Source organism: Haliotis rufescens, unplaced genomic scaffold (genome assembly GCF_023055435.1).
Source record: "Haliotis rufescens isolate VD_foot unplaced genomic scaffold, xgHalRufe1.0.p SCAF_41, whole genome shotgun sequence".
NCBI lineage: Eukaryota > Metazoa > Mollusca > Gastropoda > Lepetellida > Haliotidae > Haliotis > Haliotis rufescens.
Window position 1 is genome coordinate 3,013,824 of NW_025964124.1, and position 21,169 is coordinate 3,034,992.

A 21,169-nucleotide genomic window follows, 5' to 3' on the forward strand; every position below is an offset into this window, starting at 1 on the left:
TGTAGTGTGTAGCGTGTCCACAGCTCTGTCCAGCCCCTTTTTGAGAGTGTGGATACTTCACAACTAAAGGTGATCAGTGAGTGTGTAGTGTGTAGCCTGTCCACAGCTCAGTCCAGCCCCTGTTGAGAGTGTGGATACTTCACAACTAAAGGTGATCAGAGAGTGTGTAGCGTGTCCACAGCTTAGTCCTGGCCATGTTGAGAGTGTGAATGCTTCACAACTAAAGGTGATCAGAGAGTGTGTAGTGTGTCCACAGCTTAGTCCAGCCCCTGTTGAGAGTGTGGATACTTCACAACTAAAGGTGATCAGAGAATGTGTAGTGTGTAGCGTGTCCACAGCTCAGTCCAGCCCTGTTGAGAGTGTGGATACTTCACAACTAAAGGTGATCAGAGAGTATGTAGTGTGTAGCGTGTCCACAGCTCAGTCCAGCCCCTGTTGAGAGTGTGGATACTTCACAACTAAAGGTGATCAGAGAGTGTGTAGTGTGTAGCGTGTCCACAGCTTATTTCAGCCCCTGTTGAGAGTGTGGATACTTCACAACTAAAGGTGATCAGAGAGTGTGTAGTGTGTAGCGTGTCCACAGCTCAGTCCAGCCCCTGTTGAGAGTGTGGATACTTCACAACTAAAGGTGATCAGAGAGTATGTAGTGTGTAGCGTGTCCACAGCTCAGTCCAGCCCCTGTTGAGAATGTGGATACTTCAGAACTAAAGGTGATCAGAGAGTGTGTAGTGTGTAGCGTGTCCACAGCTCTGTCCAGCCCCTTTTTGAGAGTGTGGATACTTCACAACTAAAGGTGATCAGAGAATGTGTAGTGTGTAGCGTGTCCACAGCTCAGTCCAGCCCTGTTGAGAGTGTGGATACTTCACAACTAAAGGTGATCAGAGAGTATGTAGTGTGTAGCGTGTCCACAGTTCAGTCCAGCCCCTGTTGAGAGTGTGGATACTTCACAACTCAAGGTGATCAGAGAGTGTGTAGTGTGTAGCGTGTCCACAGCTTAGTCCAGCCCCTGTTGAGAGTGTGGATACTTCACAACTAAAGGTGATCAGAGAGTGTGTAGTGTGTCCACAGCTCAGTCCAGCCCCTGTTGAGAGTGTGGATACTTCACAACTAAAGGTGATCAGAGAGTGTGTAGTGTGTAGCGTGTCCACAGCTCAGTCCAGCCCCTGTTGAGAGTGTGGATACTTCACAACTAAAGGTGATCAGAGAGTGTGTAGTGTGTAGCGTGTCCACAGCTCAGTCCAGCCCTGTTGAGAGTGTGGATACTTCACAACTAAAGGTGATCAGAGAGGGTGGAGTGTGTAGCGTGTCCACAGCTTAGTTCTGGCCATGTTGAGAGTGTGGATACTTCACAACTAAAGGTGATCAGAGAGTGTGTAGCGTCACCACAGCTTAGTCCTGCCCCTGTTGAGAGTGTGGATACTTCACAACTAAAGGTGAACAGAGAGTGTGGATACTTCACAACTAAAGGTGATCAGAGAGTGTGGAGTGTGTAGCGTGTCCACAGCTCAGTCCAGCCCCTGTTGAGAGTGTGGATACTTCACAACTAAAGGTGAACAGAGAGTGTGGATACTTCACAACTAAAGGTGATCAGAGAGTGTGTAGCGTGTCCACAGCTTAGTCCTGGCCATGTTGTGAGTGTGGATACTTCACAACTAAAAGTGATCAGAGAGTGTGTAGCGTGTCCACAGCTTAGTCCAGCCCCTGTTGAGAGCGTGGATACTTCACAACTAAAGGTGATCAGAGAGTGTTGAGTGTGTAGCATGTCCACAGCTCAGTCATGCCCCTGTTGAGAGTGTGGATACTTCACAACTAAAGGTGATCAGAGAGTGTGTAGTGTGTAGCGTGTCCACAGCTCAGTCCAGCCCCTGTTGAGAGTGTGGATACTTCACAACTAAAGGTGATCAGAGAGTGTGTAGCCTGTCCACAGCTTAGTCCGGCCCCTGTTGAGAGTGTGGATACTTCACAACTTAAGGTTATCAGAGAGTGTGTAGTGTGTAGCGTCTCCACAGCTTAGTCCAGCCCCTGTTGAGAGTGTGGATACTTCACAACTAAAGGTGATCAGTGAGTGTGTAGTGTGTAGCCTGTCCACAGCTCAGTCCAGCCCCTGTTGAGAGTGTGGATACTTCACAACTAAAGGTGATCAGAGAGTGTGTAGCGTGTCCACAGCTTAGTCCTGGCCATGTTGAGAGTGTGAATACTTCACAACTAAAGGTGATCAGAGAGTGTGTAGTGTGTCCACAGCTTAGTCCAGCCCCTGTTGAGAGTGTGGATACTTCACAACTAAAGGTGATCAGAGAATGTGTAGTGTGTAGCGTGTCCACAGCTCAGTCCAGCCCTGTTGAGAGTGTGGATACTTCACAACTAAAGGTGATCAGAGAGTATGTAGTGTGTAGCGTGTCCACAGCTCAGTCCAGCCCCTGTTGAGAGTGTGGATACTTCACAACTAAAGGTGATCAGAGAGTGTGTAGTGTGTAGCGTGTCCACAGCTTATTTCAGCCCCTGTTGAGAGTGTGGATACTTCACAACTAAAGGTGATCAGAGAGTGTGTAGTGTGTAGCGTGTCCACAGCTCAGTCCAGCCCCTGTTGAGAGTGTGGATACTTCACAACTAAAGGTGATCAGAGAGTATGTAGTGTGTAGCGTGTCCACAGCTCAGTCCAGCCCCTGTTGAGAGTGTGGATACTTCACAACTAAAGGTGATCAGAGAGTGTGTAGTGTGTAGCGTGTCCACAGCTCAGTCCAGCCCCTGTTGAGAGTGTGGATACTTCACAACTAAAGGTGATCAGAGAGTGTGTAGTGTGTCCACAGCTCAGTCCAGCCCCTGTTGAGAGTGTGGATACTTCACAACTAAAGGTGATCAGAGAGTGTGTAGTGTGTAGCGTGTCCACAGCTCAGTCCAGCCCCTGTTGAGAGTGGGGATACTTCACAACTAAAGGTGATCAGAGAGTGTGGAGTGTGTAGCGTGTCCACAGCTCAGTCCAGCCCCTGTTGAGAATGTGGATATTTCACAACTAAAGGTGATCAGAGAGTGTGGAGTGTGTAGCGTGTCCACAGCTCAGTCCAGCCCCTGTTGAGAGTGTGGATACTTCACAACTAAAGGTGATCAGAGAGTGTGGAGTGTGTAGCGTGTCCACAGCTTAGTTCTGGCCATGTTGAGAGTGTGGATACTTCACAACTAAAGGTGATCAGAGAGTGTGTAGCGTCTCCACAGCTTAGTCCTGCCCCTGTTGAGAGTGTGGATACTTCACAACTAAAGGTGAACAGAGAGTGTGGATACTTCACAACTAAAGGTGATCAGAGAGTGTGGAGTGTGTAGCATGTCCACAGCTCAGTCCAGCCCCTGTTGAGAGTGTGGATACTTCACAACTAAAGGTGAACAGAGAGTGTGGATACTTCACAACTAAAGGTGATCAGAGAGTGTGTAGCGTGTCCACAGCTTAGTCCTGGCCATGTTGTGAGTGTGGATACTTCACAACTAAAAGTGATCAGAGAGTGTGTAGCGTGTCCACAGCTTAGTCCAGCCCCTGTTGAGAGCGTGGATACTTCACAACTAAAGGTGATCAGAGAGTGTTGAGTGTGTAGCATGTCCACAGCTCAGTCCAGCCCCTGTTGAGAGTGTGGATACTTCACAACTAAAGGTGATCAGAGAGTGTGTAGTGTGTAGCGTGTCCACAGCTCAGTCCAGCCCCTGTTGAGAGTGTGGATACTTCACAACTAAAGGTGATCAGAGAGTGTGTAGCCTGTCCACAGCTTAGTCCAGCCCCTGTTGAGAGTGTGGATACTTCACAACTTAAGGTTATCAGAGAGTGTGTAGTGTGTAGCGTCTCCACAGCTTAGTCCAGCCCCTGTTGAGAGTGTGGATACTTCACAACTAAAGGTGATCAGAGAGTATGTAGTGTGTAGCGTGTCCACAGTTCAGTCCAGCCCCTGTTGAGAGTGTGGATACTTCACAACTCAAGGTGATCAGAGAGTGTGTAGTGTGTAGCGTGTCCACAGCTTAGTCCAGCCCCTGTTGAGAGTGTGGATACTTCACAACTAAAGGTGATCAGAGAGTGTGTAGTGTGTCCACAGCTCAGTCCAGCCCCTGTTGAGAGTGTGGATACTTCACAACTAAAGGTGATCAGAGAGTGTGTAGTGTGTAGCGTGTCCACAGCTCAGTCCAGCCCCTGTTGAGAGTGTGGATACTTCACAACTAAAGGTGATCAGAGAGTGTGTAGTGTGTAGCGTGTCAACAGCTCAGTCCAGCCCCTGTTGAGAGTGTGGATACTTCACAACTAAAGGTGATCAGAGAGTGTGTAGCCTGTCCACAGCTTAGTCCAGCCCCTGTTGAGAGTGTGGATACTTCACAACTTAAGGTTATCAGAGAGTGTGTAGTGTGTAGCGTCTCCACAGCTTAGTCCAGCCCCTGTTGAGAGTGTGGATACTTCACAACTAAAGGTGATCAGTGAGTGTGTAGTGTGTAGCATGTCCACAGCTCAGTCCAGCCCCTGTTGAGAGTGTGGATACTTCACAACTAAAGGTGATCAGAGAGTGTGTAGCGTGTCCACAGCTTAGTCCTGGCCATGTTGAGAGTGTGAATACTTCACAACTAAAGGTGATCAGAGAGTGTGTAGTGTGTCCACAGCTTAGTCCAGCCCCTGTTGAGAGTGTGGATACTTCACAACTAAAGGTGATCAGAGAGTGTGGAGTGTGTAGCGTGTCCACAGCTCAGTCCAGCCCCTGTTGAGAGTGTGGATACTTCACAACTAAAGGTGATCAGAGAGTGTGGAGTGTGTAGCGTGTCCACAGCTCAGTCCAGCCCCTGTTGAGAGTGTGGATACTTCACAACTAAAGGTGATCAGAGAGTGTGTAGTGTGTAGCGTGTCCACAGCTCAGTCCAGCCCCTGTTGAGAGTGTGGATACTTCACAACTAAAGGTAATCAGAGAGTGTGGAGTGTGTAGCGTGTCCACAGCTCAGTCCAGCCCCTGTTGAGAATGTGGATACTTCAGAACTAAAGGTGATCAGAGAGTGTGTAGTGTGTAGCGTGTCCACAGCTCTGTCCAGCCCCTTTTTGAGAGTGTGGATACTTCACAACTAAAGGTGATCAGAGAATGTGTAGTGTGTAGCGTGTCCACAGCTCAGTCCAGCCCTGTTGAGAGTGTGGATACTTCACAACTAAAGGTGATCAGAGAGTATGTAGTGTGTAGCGTGTCCACAGTTCAGTCCAGCCCCTGTTGAGAGTGTGGATACTTCACAACTCAAGGTGATCAGAGAGTGTGTAGTGTGTAGCGTGTCCACAGCTTAGTCCAGCCCCTGTTGAGAGTGTGGATACTTCACAACTAAAGGTGATCAGAGAGTGTGTAGTGTGTCCACAGCTCAGTCCAGCCCCTGTTGAGAGTGTGGATACTTCACAACTAAAGGTGATCAGAGAGTGTGTAGTGTGTAGCGTGTCCACAGCTCAGTCCAGCCCCTGTTGAGAGTGTGGATACTTCACAACTAAAGGTGATCAGAGAGTGTGTAGTGTGTAGCGTGTCCACAGCTCAGTCCAGCCCCTGTTGAGAGTGTGGATACTTCACAACTAAAGGTGATCAGAGAGGGTGGAGTGTGTAGCGTGTCCACAGCTTAGTTCTGGCCATGTTGAGAGTGTGGATACTTCACAACTAAAGGTGATCAGAGAGTGTGTAGCGTCTCCACAGCTTAGTCCTGCCCCTGTTGAGAGTGTGGATACTTCACAACTAAAGGTGAACAGAGAGTGTGGATACTTCACAACTAAAGGTGATCAGAGAGTGTGGAGTGTGTAGCGTGTCCACAGCTCAGTCCAGCCCCTGTTGAGAGTGTGGATACTTCACAACTAAAGGTGAACAGAGAGTGTGGATACTTCACAACTAAAGGTGATCAGAGAGTGTGTAGCGTGTCCACAGCTTAGTCCTGGCCATGTTGTGAGTGTGGATACTTCACAACTAAAAGTGATCAGAGAGTGTGTAGCGTGTCCACAGCTTAGTCCAGCCCCTGTTGAGAGCGTGGATACTTCACAACTAAAGGTGATCAGAGAGTGTTGAGTGTGTAGCATGTCCACAGCTCAGTCATGCCCCTGTTGAGAGTGTGGATACTTCACAACTAAAGGTGATCAGAGAGTGTGTAGTGTGTAGCGTGTCCACAGCTCAGTCCAGCCCCTGTTGAGAGTGTGGATACTTCACAACTAAAGGTGATCAGAGAGTGTGTAGCCTGTCCACAGCTTAGTCCGGCCCCTGTTGAGAGTGTGGATACTTCACAACTTAAGGTTATCAGAGAGTGTGTAGTGTGTAGCGTCTCCACAGCTTAGTCCAGCCCCTGTTGAGAGTGTGGATACTTCACAACTAAAGGTGATCAGTGAGTGTGTAGTGTGTAGCCTGTCCACAGCTCAGTCCAGCCCCTGTTGAGAGTGTGGATACTTCACAACTAAAGGTGATCAGAGAGTGTGTAGCGTGTCCACAGCTTAGTCCTGGCCATGTTGAGAGTGTGAATACTTCACAACTAAAGGTGATCAGAGAGTGTGTAGTGTGTCCACAGCTTAGTCCAGCCCCTGTTGAGAGTGTGGATACTTCACAACTAAAGGTGATCAGAGAATGTGTAGTGTGTAGCGTGTCCACAGCTCAGTCCAGCCCTGTTGAGAGTGTGGATACTTCACAACTAAAGGTGATCAGAGAGTATGTAGTGTGTAGCGTGTCCACAGCTCAGTCCAGCCCCTGTTGAGAGTGTGGATACTTCACAACTAAAGGTGATCAGAGAGTGTGTAGTGTGTAGCGTGTCCACAGCTTATTTCAGCCCCTGTTGAGAGTGTGGATACTTCACAACTAAAGGTGATCAGAGAGTGTGTAGTGTGTAGCGTGTCCACAGCTCAGTCCAGCCCCTGTTGAGAGTGTGGATACTTCACAACTAAAGGTGATCAGAGAGTATGTAGTGTGTAGCGTGTCCACAGCTCAGTCCAGCCCCTGTTGAGAGTGTGGATACTTCACAACTAAAGGTGATCAGAGAGTGTGTAGTGTGTAGCGTGTCCACAGCTCAGTCCAGCCCCTGTTGAGAGTGTGGATACTTCACAACTAAAGGTGATCAGAGAGTGTGTAGTGTGTCCACAGCTCAGTCCAGCCCCTGTTGAGAGTGTGGATACTTCACAACTAAAGGTGATCAGAGAGTGTGTAGTGTGTAGCGTGTCCACAGCTCAGTCCAGCCCCTGTTGAGAGTGTGGATACTTCACAACTAAAGGTGATCAGAGAGTGTGGAGTGTGTAGCGTGTCCACAGCTCAGTCCAGCCCCTGTTGAGAATGTGGATATTTCACAACTAAAGGTGATCAGAGAGTGTGGAGTGTGTAGCGTGTCCACAGCTCAGTCCAGCCCCTGTTGAGAGTGTGGATACTTCACAACTAAAGGTGATCAGAGAGTGTGGAGTGTGTAGCGTGTCCACAGCTTAGTTCTGGCCATGTTGAGAGTGTGGATACTTCACAACTAAAGGTGATCAGAGAGTGTGTAGCGTCTCCACAGCTTAGTCCTGCCCCTGTTGAGAGTGTGGATACTTCACAACTAAAGGTGAACAGAGAGTGTGGATACTTCACAACTAAAGGTGATCAGAGAGTGTGGAGTGTGTAGCATGTCCACAGCTCAGTCCAGCCCCTGTTGAGAGTGTGGATACTTCACAACTAAAGGTGAACAGAGAGTGTGGATACTTCACAACTAAAGGTGATCAGAGAGTGTGTAGCGTGTCCACAGCTTAGTCCTGGCCATGTTGTGAGTGTGGATACTTCACAACTAAAAGTGATCAGAGAGTGTGTAGCGTGTCCACAGCTTAGTCCAGCCCCTGTTGAGAGCGTGGATACTTCACAACTAAAGGTGATCAGAGAGTGTTGAGTGTGTAGCATGTCCACAGCTCAGTCCAGCCCCTGTTGAGAGTGTGGATACTTCACAACTAAAGGTGATCAGAGAGTGTGTAGTGTGTAGCGTGTCCACAGCTCAGTCCAGCCCCTGTTGAGAGTGTGGATACTTCACAACTAAAGGTGATCAGAGAGTGTGTAGCCTGTCCACAGCTTAGTCCAGCCCCTGTTGAGAGTGTGGATACTTCACAACTTAAGGTTATCAGAGAGTGTGTAGTGTGTAGCGTCTCCACAGCTTAGTCCAGCCCCTGTTGAGAGTGTGGATACTTCACAACTAAAGGTGATCAGAGAGTATGTAGTGTGTAGCGTGTCCACAGTTCAGTCCAGCCCCTGTTGAGAGTGTGGATACTTCACAACTCAAGGTGATCAGAGAGTGTGTAGTGTGTAGCGTGTCCACAGCTTAGTCCAGCCCCTGTTGAGAGTGTGGATACTTCACAACTAAAGGTGATCAGAGAGTGTGTAGTGTGTCCACAGCTCAGTCCAGCCCCTGTTGAGAGTGTGGATACTTCACAACTAAAGGTGATCAGAGAGTGTGTAGTGTGTAGCGTGTCCACAGCTCAGTCCAGCCCCTGTTGAGAGTGTGGATACTTCACAACTAAAGGTGATCAGAGAGTGTGTAGCGTGTCCACAGCTTAGTCCTGGCCATGTTGAGAGTGTGAATACTTCACAACTAAAGGTGATCAGAGAGTGTGTAGTGTGTCCACAGCTTAGTCCAGCCCCTGTTGAGAGTGTGGATACTTCACAACTAAAGGTGATCAGAGAGTGTGGAGTGTGTAGCGTGTCCACAGCTCAGTCCAGCCCCTGTTGAGAGTGTGGATACTTCACAACTAAAGGTGATCAGAGAGTGTGGAGTGTGTAGCGTGTCCACAGCTCAGTCCAGCCCCTGTTGAGAGTGTGGATACTTCACAACTAAAGGTGATCAGAGAGTGTGTAGTGTGTAGCGTGTCCACAGCTCAGTCCAGCCCCTGTTGAGAGTGTGGATACTTCACAACTAAAGGTAATCAGAGAGTGTGGAGTGTGTAGCGTGTCCACAGCTCAGTCCAGCCCCTGTTGAGAATGTGGATACTTCAGAACTAAAGGTGATCAGAGAGTGTGTAGTGTGTAGCGTGTCCACAGCTCTGTCCAGCCCCTTTTTGAGAGTGTGGATACTTCACAACTAAAGGTGATCAGAGAATGTGTAGTGTGTAGCGTGTCCACAGCTCAGTCCAGCCCTGTTGAGAGTGTGGATACTTCACAACTAAAGGTGATCAGAGAGTATGTAGTGTGTAGCGTGTCCACAGTTCAGTCCAGCCCCTGTTGAGAGTGTGGATACTTCACAACTCAAGGTGATCAGAGAGTGTGTAGTGTGTAGCGTGTCCACAGCTTAGTCCAGCCCCTGTTGAGAGTGTGGATACTTCACAACTAAAGGTGATCAGAGAGTGTGTAGTGTGTCCACAGCTCAGTCCAGCCCCTGTTGAGAGTGTGGATACTTCACAACTAAAGGTGATCAGAGAGTGTGTAGTGTGTAGCGTGTCCACAGCTCAGTCCAGCCCCTGTTGAGAGTGTGGATACTTCACAACTAAAGGTGATCAGAGAGTGTGTAGTGTGTAGCGTGTCCACAGCTCAGTCCAGCCCCTGTTGAGAGTGTGGATACTTCACAACTAAAGGTGATCAGAGAGGGTGGAGTGTGTAGCGTGTCCACAGCTTAGTTCTGGCCATGTTGAGAGTGTGGATACTTCACAACTAAAGGTGATCAGAGAGTGTGTAGCGTCTCCACAGCTTAGTCCTGCCCCTGTTGAGAGTGTGGATACTTCACAACTAAAGGTGAACAGAGAGTGTGTAGTGTGTAGCCTGTCCACAGCTCAGTCCAGCCCCTGTTGAGAGTGTGGATACTTCACAACTAAAGGTGATCAGAGAGTGTGTAGCGTGTCCACAGCTTAGTCCTGGCCATGTTGAGAGTGTGAATACTTCACAACTAAAGGTGATCAGAGAGTGTGTAGTGTGTCCACAGCTTAGTCCAGCCCCTGTTGAGAGTGTGGATACTTCACAACTAAAGGTGATCAGAGAATGTGTAGTGTGTAGCGTGTCCACAGCTCAGTCCAGCCCTGTTGAGAGTGTGGATACTTCACAACTAAAGGTGATCAGAGAGTATGTAGTGTGTAGCGTGTCCACAGCTCAGTCCAGCCCCTGTTGAGAGTGTGGATACTTCACAACTAAAGGTGATCAGAGAGTGTGTAGTGTGTAGCGTGTCCACAGCTTATTTCAGCCCCTGTTGAGAGTGTGGATACTTCACAACTAAAGGTGATCAGAGAGTGTGTAGTGTGTAGCGTGTCCACAGCTCAGTCCAGCCCCTGTTGAGAGTGTGGATACTTCACAACTAAAGGTGATCAGAGAGTATGTAGTGTGTAGCGTGTCCACAGCTCAGTCCAGCCCCTGTTGAGAGTGTGGATACTTCACAACTAAAGGTGATCAGAGAGTGTGTAGTGTGTCCACAGCTCAGTCCAGCCCCTGTTGAGAGTGTGGATACTTCACAACTAAAGGTGATCAGAGAGTGTGTAGTGTGTAGCGTGTCCACAGCTCAGTCCAGCCCCTGTTGAGAGTGGGGATACTTCACAACTAAAGGTGATCAGAGAGTGTGGAGTGTGTAGCGTGTCCACAGCTCAGTCCAGCCCCTGTTGAGAATGTGGATATTTCACAACTAAAGGTGATCAGAGAGTGTGGAGTGTGTAGCGTGTCCACAGCTCAGTCCAGCCCCTGTTGAGAGTGTGGATACTTCACAACTAAAGGTGATCAGAGAGTGTGGAGTGTGTAGCGTGTCCACAGCTTAGTTCTGGCCATGTTGAGAGTGTGGATACTTCACAACTAAAGGTGATCAGAGAGTGTGTAGCGTCTCCACAGCTTAGTCCTGCCCCTGTTGAGAGTGTGGATACTTCACAACTAAAGGTGAACAGAGAGTGTGGATACTTCACAACTAAAGGTGATCAGAGAGTGTGGAGTGTGTAGCATGTCCACAGCTCAGTCCAGCCCCTGTTGAGAGTGTGGATACTTCACAACTAAAGGTGAACAGAGAGTGTGGATACTTCACAACTAAAGGTGATCAGAGAGTGTGTAGCGTGTCCACAGCTTAGTCCTGGCCATGTTGTGAGTGTGGATACTTCACAACTAAAAGTGATCAGAGAGTGTGTAGCGTGTCCACAGCTTAGTCCAGCCCCTGTTGAGAGCATGGATACTTCACAACTAAAGGTGATCAGAGAGTGTTGAGTGTGTAGCATGTCCACAGCTCAGTCCAGCCCCTGTTGAGAGTGTGGATACTTCACAACTAAAGGTGATCAGAGAGTGTGTAGTGTGTAGCGTGTCCACAGCTCAGTCCAGCCCCTGTTGAGAGTGTGGATACTTCACAACTAAAGGTGATCAGAGAGTGTGTAGCCTGTCCACAGCTTAGTCCAGCCCCTGTTGAGAGTGTGGATACTTCACAACTTAAGGTTATCAGAGAGTGTGTAGTGTGTAGCGTCTCCACAGCTTAGTCCAGCCCCTGTTGAGAGTGTGGATACTTCACAACTAAAGGTGATCAGAGAGTATGTAGTGTGTAGCGTGTCCACAGTTCAGTCCAGCCCCTGTTGAGAGTGTGGATACTTCACAACTCAAGGTGATCAGAGAGTGTGTAGTGTGTAGCGTGTCCACAGCTTAGTCCAGCCCCTGTTGAGAGTGTGGATACTTCACAACTAAAGGTGATCAGAGAGTGTGTAGTGTGTCCACAGCTCAGTCCAGCCCCTGTTGAGAGTGTGGATACTTCACAACTAAAGGTGATCAGAGAGTGTGTAGTGTGTAGCGTGTCCACAGCTCAGTCCAGCCCCTGTTGAGAGTGTGGATACTTCACAACTAAAGGTGATCAGAGAGTGTGTAGTGTGTAGCGTGTCAACAGCTCAGTCCAGCCCCTGTTGAGAGTGTGGATACTTCACAACTAAAGGTGATCAGAGAGTGTGTAGCCTGTCCACAGCTTAGTCCAGCCCCTGTTGAGAGTGTGGATACTTCACAACTTAAGGTTATCAGAGAGTGTGTAGTGTGTAGCGTCTCCACAGCTTAGTCCAGCCCCTGTTGAGAGTGTGGATACTTCACAACTAAAGGTGATCAGTGAGTGTGTAGTGTGTAGCATGTCCACAGCTCAGTCCAGCCCCTGTTGAGAGTGTGGATACTTCACAACTAAAGGTGATCAGAGAGTGTGTAGCGTGTCCACAGCTTAGTCCTGGCCATGTTGAGAGTGTGAATACTTCACAACTAAAGGTGATCAGAGAGTGTGTAGTGTGTCCACAGCTTAGTCCAGCCCCTGTTGAGAGTGTGGATACTTCACAACTAAAGGTGATCAGAGAGTGTGGAGTGTGTAGCGTGTCCACAGCTCAGTCCAGCCCCTGTTGAGAGTGTGGATACTTCACAACTAAAGGTGATCAGAGAGTGTGGAGTGTGTAGCGTGTCCACAGCTCAGTCCAGCCCCTGTTGAGAGTGTGGATACTTCACAACTAAAGGTGATCAGAGAGTGTGTAGTGTGTAGCGTGTCCACAGCTCAGTCCAGCCCCTGTTGAGAGTGTGGATACTTCACAACTAAAGGTAATCAGAGAGTGTGGAGTGTGTAGCGTGTCCACAGCTCAGTCCAGCCCCTGTTGAGAATGTGGATACTTCAGAACTAAAGGTGATCAGAGAGTGTGTAGTGTGTAGCGTGTCCACAGCTCTGTCCAGCCCCTTTTTGAGAGTGTGGATACTTCACAACTAAAGGTGATCAGAGAATGTGTAGTGTGTAGCGTGTCCACAGCTCAGTCCAGCCCTGTTGAGAGTGTGGATACTTCACAACTAAAGGTGATCAGAGAGTATGTAGTGTGTAGCGTGTCCACAGTTCAGTCCAGCCCCTGTTGAGAGTGTGGATACTTCACAACTCAAGGTGATCAGAGAGTGTGTAGTGTGTAGCGTGTCCACAGCTTAGTCCAGCCCCTGTTGAGAGTGTGGATACTTCACAACTAAAGGTGATCAGAGAGTGTGTAGTGTGTCCACAGCTCAGTCCAGCCCCTGTTGAGAGTGTGGATACTTCACAACTAAAGGTGATCAGAGAGTGTGTAGTGTGTAGCGTGTCCACAGCTCAGTCCAGCCCCTGTTGAGAGTGTGGATACTTCACAACTAAAGGTGATCAGAGAGTGTGTAGTGTGTAGCGTGTCCACAGCTCAGTCCAGCCCCTGTTGAGAGTGTGGATACTTCACAACTAAAGGTGATCAGAGAGTGTGTAGCGTGTCCACAGCTCAGTCCAGCCCCTGTTGAGAGTGTGGATACTTCACAACTAAAGGTGATCAGAGAGTGTTGAGTGTGTCCGTAGTCCAGCCCCTGTTGAGAGAATTGATTACTTTCGTTCAGAGCAAGCTGATCCTGAACTGTGATGTACTATGTTTCAGCATGTGCGGCAGGCCATGTTTCTGAGCTGCATGTTCATCTCGTCCCGGGCTATATTGAGTCACCAAACTACCCTGAAAACTATCCAAAGTAAGTGACCACACCTATGATTCCTGATGACGATCCCACGTAAGTGATGTAAATTCCTTATTATGTTACTGTGATGTTACTGATGTTACTGTGACATTACTGATGTTACTGTGACATTACTGATGTGACTGTGATGTTACTGATGTTACTGATGTTACTATGACGTTATTGATGTTACTGATGTTACTGATGTTATTGTGACATTACTGATGTTACTGGGATGTTAGTGATGTGACTGTGATGTTACTGCGATGTTACTGATGTTACTGAGATGTCACTGCAATATTACTGCAATATTACTGATGTTACTGTGACGTTACTAATGCTACTGTGACATAACTGATGTGACTGCGACGTTACTGATGTGACTGCGACGTTTCTGATGTGACTGCAATATTACTGTGACGTTACTGATGTTACTGTGATGTTACTGGTGTTACTGAACTTTCTGGCAAGCTTCTTTTCCTTTCAGTGATGTCAGCTGCTCCTGGCGCCTCCGAACCAACATCTCCTCCTACATCCGCGTCAAAGTCCTGAACTCAGACATCGAGTCCAAGGAGAACTGCGGGTTTGACTACATGATCGGCTACGATGGTGGGTGACACAAGTCTCCCTATGTCACATGATAGGCTACGATGGTGGGTGACACAAGTCTCCCTATGTCACATGATAGGCTACGATGGTGTGTGACACGCCCATGTCTCCCTATGTCACATGATAGGCTACGATGGTGGGTGACACAAGTCTCCCTATGTCACATGATAGGCTACGATGGTGGGTGACACAAGTCTCCCTATGTCACATGATAGGCTACGATGGTGGGTGACACAAGTCTCCCTATGTCACATGATAGGCTACGATGGTGGGTGACACAAGTCTCCCTATGTCACATGATAGGCTACGATGGTGGGTGACACAAGTCTCCCTATGTCACATGATAGGCTACGATGGTGGGTGACACAAGTCTCCCTATGTCACATGATAGGCTACGATGGTGGGTGACACAAGTCTCCCTATGTCACATGATAGGCTACGATGGTGGGTGACACAAGTCTCCCTATGTCACATGATTGGCTACGATGGTGGGTGACACAAGTCTCCCTATGTCACATGATAGGCTACGATGGTGAGTGACACGCCCATGTCTCCCTATGTCACATGATAGGCTACGATGGTGGGTGACACAAGTCTCCCTATGTCACATGATAGGCTACGATGGTGGGTGACACAAGTCTCCCTATGTCACATGATAGGCTACGATGGTGGGTGACACAAGTCTCCCTATGTCACATGATAGGCTACGATGGTGGGTGACACAAGTCTCCCTATGTCACATGATAGGCTACGATGGTGGGTGACACAAGTCTCCCTATGTCACATGATTGGCTACGATGGTGGGTGACACAAGTCTCCCTATGTCACATGATAGGCTACGATGGTGGGTGACACAAGTCTCCCTATGTCACATGATAGGCTACGATGGTGGGTGACACAAGTCTCCCTATGTCACATGATAGGCTTTGATGGTGGGTGACACAAGTCTCCCTATGTCACATGATAGGCTACGATGGTGGGTGACACAAGTCTCCCTATGTCACATGATAGGCTACGATGGTGGGTGACACAAGTCTCCCTATGTCACATGATAGGCTACGATGGTGGGTGACACAAGTCTCCCTAGGTCATATGTTGGCCTTGTGTAGTCTGTCATGGATAGTCTCCATGTGTCACATGTTGGCCTTGTGTAGTCTGTCATGGATAGTCTTCCTGTGTCACATGTTGGCCTTGTGTAGTCTGTTATGGATAGTCTTCCAATGTCACATGTTGGCCTTGTGTAGTGTGTCATGGATAGTCTTCCTGTGTCACATGTTGGCCTTGTGTAGTCTGTTATGGATAGTCTTCCTGTGTCACATGTTGGCCTTGTGTAGTCTGTCATGGATAGTCTTCCTGTGTCACATGTTGGCCTTGTGTAGTCTGTCATGGATAGTCTTCCTGTGTCACATGTTGGCCTTGTGTAGTCTGTTATGGATAGTCTTCCTGTGTCACATGTTGGCCTTGTGTAGTCTGTTATGGATAGTCTTCCTGTGTCACATGTTGGCCTTGTGTAGTCTGTTATGGATAGTCTTCCTGTGTCACATGTTGGCCTTGTGTTGCCTATGATAGTGACAAGTCTATGTTATTTCAGGAGCCACTGATTCCTACCCAATGCTGAAAAAGTGGTGTGGTCTTGAAACTCCGATAGTCACCTCCAGCGGCAGTGTGCTGTTCCTGAAGTTCCGGTCTGATGGTTCAGGCAACAGACAGGGCTTCCGCATCGATTACGTGGGAGTCAACATCGGCTACTGTGAGTCTATTTTTCTACCTAATGTTGCCATGGCTAATGTGTATTTCTGATGTCTTACATATTGTTGTTATGGCTACTGTATGGCCCTGATTTCTACCTATTGTTACCATGTCTACTGTAAGTCTCTGGTTCATACCTACTGTTGCCATAGCTACTGTGTATTTGTGTCTTACATATTGTTGCCATGGCTTCTGCATGGCCCTGATTTCTATCTATTGTTGCCAGGGCTACTGTATGGCCCTGTTTCCCAACAAGGGGTTACCATGGCTACTAATATGTTATGTTTGACCCTTCCCCAGATGACGACTCCACTTCTTCGTCTTCACTAAAAGCAGGGACTATCGCCGGTGTTGTCTGCGGCTGCGTTGTCGTCACCTCTATCCTCATCATCGCCATGTTTGTTGTCATCCGACGCAGACAGAAATATCAGCAGAATGCCGACCTGGACCCAACTGGTCATGGAAGAAGGTCCGGGTCCACATCCCACTGGAGAAGTCGGCGGTACCCAGATCAGCCCTGGGAGGTGAACGCTGTGTTTTATTCTGTGGAGTCTGCAGGCTACATGACGGCCCCTCCCCCCTACAGCCTGGTGGCAGGGCTGCACAACGACCCCCCGCCCCCCTACCCAGCAGCAGAGTTTACCCTCCCACTGAAGGATGAGGACGAAGAGGAAGTGCCACCTTGTGACGGTCCAGGAGAAGACAACCATGCAGGCGATGGGAACATCTCTCCCTGTACACCTGGTTCAGAGAGACATCCAGGGGTCCAGAGTGAAAGCCGTGCAGAAGAAAGCCCTGTCAACCCTAACCCTAACCCTAACCCGAACCCTGTCAAGTTGGCTGAAGGAGGCAGGCCACACTACAGAAAGAGCGGTGGGTCAGGACTGGGGCGGGCCGTGAGTGTAGATAACCTGCTGCCTCTTCACAAACCCCTCAGTGTAGCTCCTCCCACTGTGCTCTCTGAGATGACATCAGGAGGCCGAGCAGTCAGTGTGGGCAATCTCGTCTTGGCAGAGGCTACAGGTCAGGGCTATAACCGTCAGATTTCCCAGTCAGAGACCGTGCTGAATAGAGGGCCTTATTCACCTGGGGCCACTGCAGGACAGAGTCCTTATCCGCGGTCAAGGCACAGAACAGAAAGACGTTCCCCAGGACACCAGCAGCAAAGCCACAGCCATAACTCTCCCCCTAACCCTCACAGTGGACTTGATGGGGCAGCCCCATCAGCAGCTGGTGCCATGACTGGGACATCTGTGCCAGAAGGTGCTGGTCACCGGTACACGCAGAGACGACATCCCGCTGACAAGGCAAGGGAAAAGCGTGGGCATCCAAGATCGGAGTTTAAGGCTCTGAAAGAACGGTCACGGTCACATGACAGCCTGGTGACTGACAGGTTGTCTCTGTCCAATGCTGCTTGGAATCCAAGATGGTCGGTGGCATCTGAGGGCAACAGGAATGATGGTTGGTCCCAGAGTCCCGGTGGCAGACTTGGGGAGGCCAGCTACAGCAATCCGTTGTTCTCTCCGACAGTTGACAAGACAGCTGCCAGAAGGTCAGCAGAACGAAGCCCGTCACTTACTGGCGACAGAATGGACAGTGCTGGTCGCCGGCCAGCCAGCAGAGAGAGGAGGATGACTGGTGATGACAGTGCTGGTCGCCGGCCAGCCAGCAGAGAGAGGAGGATGACTGGGGATGACAGTGCTGGTCGCCGGCCAGCCAGCAGAGAGAGGAGGATGACTGGGGATGACAGTGCTGGTCGCCGGCCAGCCAGCAGAGAGAGGAGGATGACTGGTGATGAGAGTGCAGAGGCTGGAGAGGTTCCGGAAGCTTGTCATGCAAGCTGGAATCTCAGTCTGGAGCCGGAGGGGCCACACAGGCTCAGCACTACGGAGACATCGGTGTAGATGGATGCATCGGTGAAGTATGGAGTAGCAGTAGCAGTGTCATAATCTACAGCTGGGCCAAGTCCATGTGAACATGTCATGTGTGTAGGTGGGCCAAGTCCATGTGAACACGTCATGTCTATAGGTGGGCCAAGTCCATGTGAACATGTCATGACTGCAGGTGGGCCAAGTCCATGTGAACATGTCATGTGTGTAGGTGGGCCAAGTCCATGTGAACATGTCATGTCTATAGGTGGGCCAAGTCCATGTGAACATGTCATGTCTATAGATGGGCCAAGTCTATGTGAACATGTCATGTGTGTAGGTGGGCCAAGTCCATGTGAACATGTCATGACTGCAGGTGGGCCAAGTCCATGTGAACATGTCATGTGTGTAGGTGGGCCAAGTCCATGTGAACATGTCATGTCTATAGGTGGGCCAAGTCCATGTGAACATGTCATGTCTATAGGTGGGCCAAGTCCATGTGAACATGTCATGTCTATAGGTGGGCCAAGTCCATGTGAACATGTCATGTGTGTAGGTGGGCCAAGTCCATGTGAACATGTCATGTCTATAGGTGGGCCAAGTCCATGTGAACATGTCATGTCTGCAGGTGGGCCAAGTCCATGTGAACATGTCATGTCTGCAGGTGGGCCAAGTCCATGTGAACATGTCATGTGTGTAGGTGGGACTGTCTCTGCTTAATATATTATGAGTGCCTGGAGTTTTTATTTTGTTTAATTGTTAGATATCTAGGATTCTTGTGGTCAGGTGTTTACCCTTTGGAAGGACGATCAACTGTGATTAAAGAGTGATTGTGTTATAGGAGTGATTGATTGTGTCATCTGTGCACTTGGAGAGGATATATTAGGATCGATGAACCAAGTTTGTGTATATAGTTATTTCAGTGTATTTCTGAATGTGTATCTCCAAAGATGACTTTTATGTTTGTGATACGATCTAGCATTTTGTTTCAGTGATCTAATCTAAGTCCACAGTCCTTGAGCTGTTTGTGAAATATTTCTCCATGTGTTCAGTTGTTTCCTTGGTTTCCAATATTTGTTGTTCTTTTGGACTTTTACATCACTTCGACAACTTATAATATGGCCTTAGTGCAGCCCAACATTACTAATACCCTGTAATATCTGATATCATCGCGATACGATAGTGTGTGATACAGAGCTTTGTAGCACAGTGTGTGAAATCGCCAGTAGGATGTAGATATAGGACAGTTTATAGGACAGTGTGTGAAATTTGTATGCTCTACAACTTTTGCATTTTTTTTTTGCAGAATATATTTATGTTCATGGAGGGATATAAATCCACTTTTGCTGGTACACTTTGCTATACTTGTCGTCTGAAGTCAGCTTTTTATTTGTCATATCAAAATGAAAAAAAGTTCCTATTATTGGAGCATGATTACCTGTGATACTATGTGTAGATTTGTGTCACTTGATCTGTTACACAATATACATCATAACCACCATGTGCTATACTGTATATACCATACCTACCCTGATTGTTGAGTGATGTAACATATATTCCATATGTAGACAGCACAGAATTGTTCCATGTGTGTATGGCTGGGACGAGTCCAAATTTACTACGTGGGTACCTGACACCCTATTACCCGACCCTACGCAGGTACCCACCCCCCTGTTACCAGACCCTACCCGGGTACCCACCCCCCTATTACCCGACCCTACCAGGGTACCCACCCCCCTATTACCCGACCCTACCCGGGTACCCACCCCCCTATTACCCAACCCTACCCGGGTACCCAACCCCCTATTACCCGACCCTACCTGGGTACCCAACCCCCTATTACCCGACCCTACCCGGGTACCCACTGCAGGTCTCAAGAGTTGCAAACAAAATGTCTGATTGGTAATTGTTTTTCCGCAGCCCTGGCCAACAACCATTTAGATACATGTATCAAACAATCAGATCATGCACCCACTGAAGTTGACTGAAGCTTTATCTTTACTCAAACATAAATAAGTCAAAAGGAATGTGTGCATCGTCAGAAAGAAATGCGAAAAACGTGAGTTTTTGTCATTAAACAATGTATCACATGACTAACCACGTGTTACCCATCCGAGACCTAGTATGTTGTGTATAAAACTGTCTGTGTCACTTGATCTGTTACACAATACACATAACCAACCACCATGTGCTATACTGTATATCTACCATAACCACCATGTGCTATACTGTATATCTACCATAACCACCATGTGCTATACTGTATATCTACCCTGATTGTACACAATACATATCATGATCATTGTAAAGCTTTTATGTGACTGTGACGCATATTGACTGTGTGTAGAGAGGCACATTCTGTGTTTTTAGTCTGGATCATATATTTTTAGATTCTGTTTCACTATTTACTTATCTATCTCTTGTGATGGAGGTGCTAAGTGTGTATTTGGAAGCTTGTCACAGGAACAGATTGGTTGTATGTGGACTGTCAGAAATCCAGTGTGTATGTTTTACTGAAATGGAAAGCGACATGCTGTGTATCCTTCACTGAATCAGTGTATGATGAAATAAATGAGAAAATGCTGCCTGCTGTCTGTGTTCTTTGAGTTTCTTAACCCCCTGGATGCCACAGGGACATATATGTCCCTCCTCTACAACCCTCACTTTGAAGTCGAATAAAATTCAAAATGCACACCCACACAAATACACTTTACAGTTTTGAATAAGGTGGGAAATGCCCTGTTCTGTGATATCATCCACTGGCATTTTAGGCCAAGTTAAAGTACTAAAAATGACCTGAAAATTAGGTACATCGTAAATGTCGCCATTTTTGACACATTACTAAATCACCACTCGCAGCGTTATTTACAGCATGTTTTGAAATCTAAATTTAGGATATTCCAAAACGTCTCCGATAACTCTACAATCTTTTCGAATGTTTTGGTCAATACGCAAACACAAACGCCGAAGTGAACTTTCCTCAATATTAGATAGTGTTTACAAAATCACATTTCAGGGACACCGGTTATGAGACGCCTGTAACATCACGTATATTTCAAACTTAGCTGCGATACATACATCCTTGAATTCCTCATACATTTTAGAATCAAATGACCAATGGTCTTTGTCACCAATACAAAGTGGCTAGATGAAATCAAGCAAAATAAGTTTGGTGTGAAAACGAACGCTGTGCTTGAAAAACTGCACTCATTTGAAATGTAAGCAAAATTCAGATTTTACACAGTGTAGCATTTTCTCCTATTTTGAGCTATCCATCGTCTATTCGTTCAAGATATTGGCTCAACATTTTCAGAATATGCATGGGAAGAGAATCTTAGGAAGAATTAGGGAATTTAGGGAAATAGATACATTGCAATGATTTGATATTTTCAACAGAAATTGGTTTTGGTTGATGCATGGTCAATTGCGTGGATCGATGATCATGATATTAATCACTGGATTGTCTGGTCCAGACTCGATTATTTACAGACTGCCGTCATATAGCTGGAATATTGCTGAGTGCGGCGTTAAACAGCCAACAACCAAATCATAGCAAACAGGACACTGCTGTGGTAC

The 21,169-nt window shown here is 47.8% G+C and overlaps 1 protein-coding gene across 5 annotated transcripts in view; it reads left to right on the forward strand.

Annotated features, from left to right (window-relative positions):
* Positions 1 to 18,942, forward strand: part of LOC124125628 (cubilin-like) — an 80,726-nt gene extending 61,784 nt beyond the window's left edge. For 3 of the 5 annotated variants that reach the window (XM_048382720.1, XM_048382723.1, XM_048382724.1), the window contains 4 exons: positions 13,295 to 13,382; positions 13,855 to 13,976; positions 15,568 to 15,726; positions 16,026 to 18,942. In XM_048382720.1, the coding sequence (XP_048238677.1) occupies positions 13,295 to 13,382; positions 13,855 to 13,976; positions 15,568 to 15,726; positions 16,026 to 17,629 (1,973 nt within the window). In that variant the 3' untranslated portion in view covers positions 17,630 to 18,942. The remainder of the gene's footprint in view (positions 1 to 13,294; positions 13,383 to 13,854; positions 13,977 to 15,567; positions 15,727 to 16,025) is intronic. The other 2 variants (XM_048382721.1, XM_048382722.1) reach the window with 2 other exon arrangements.
* The last annotated feature ends 2,227 nt before the right edge of the window (positions 18,943 to 21,169 follow it).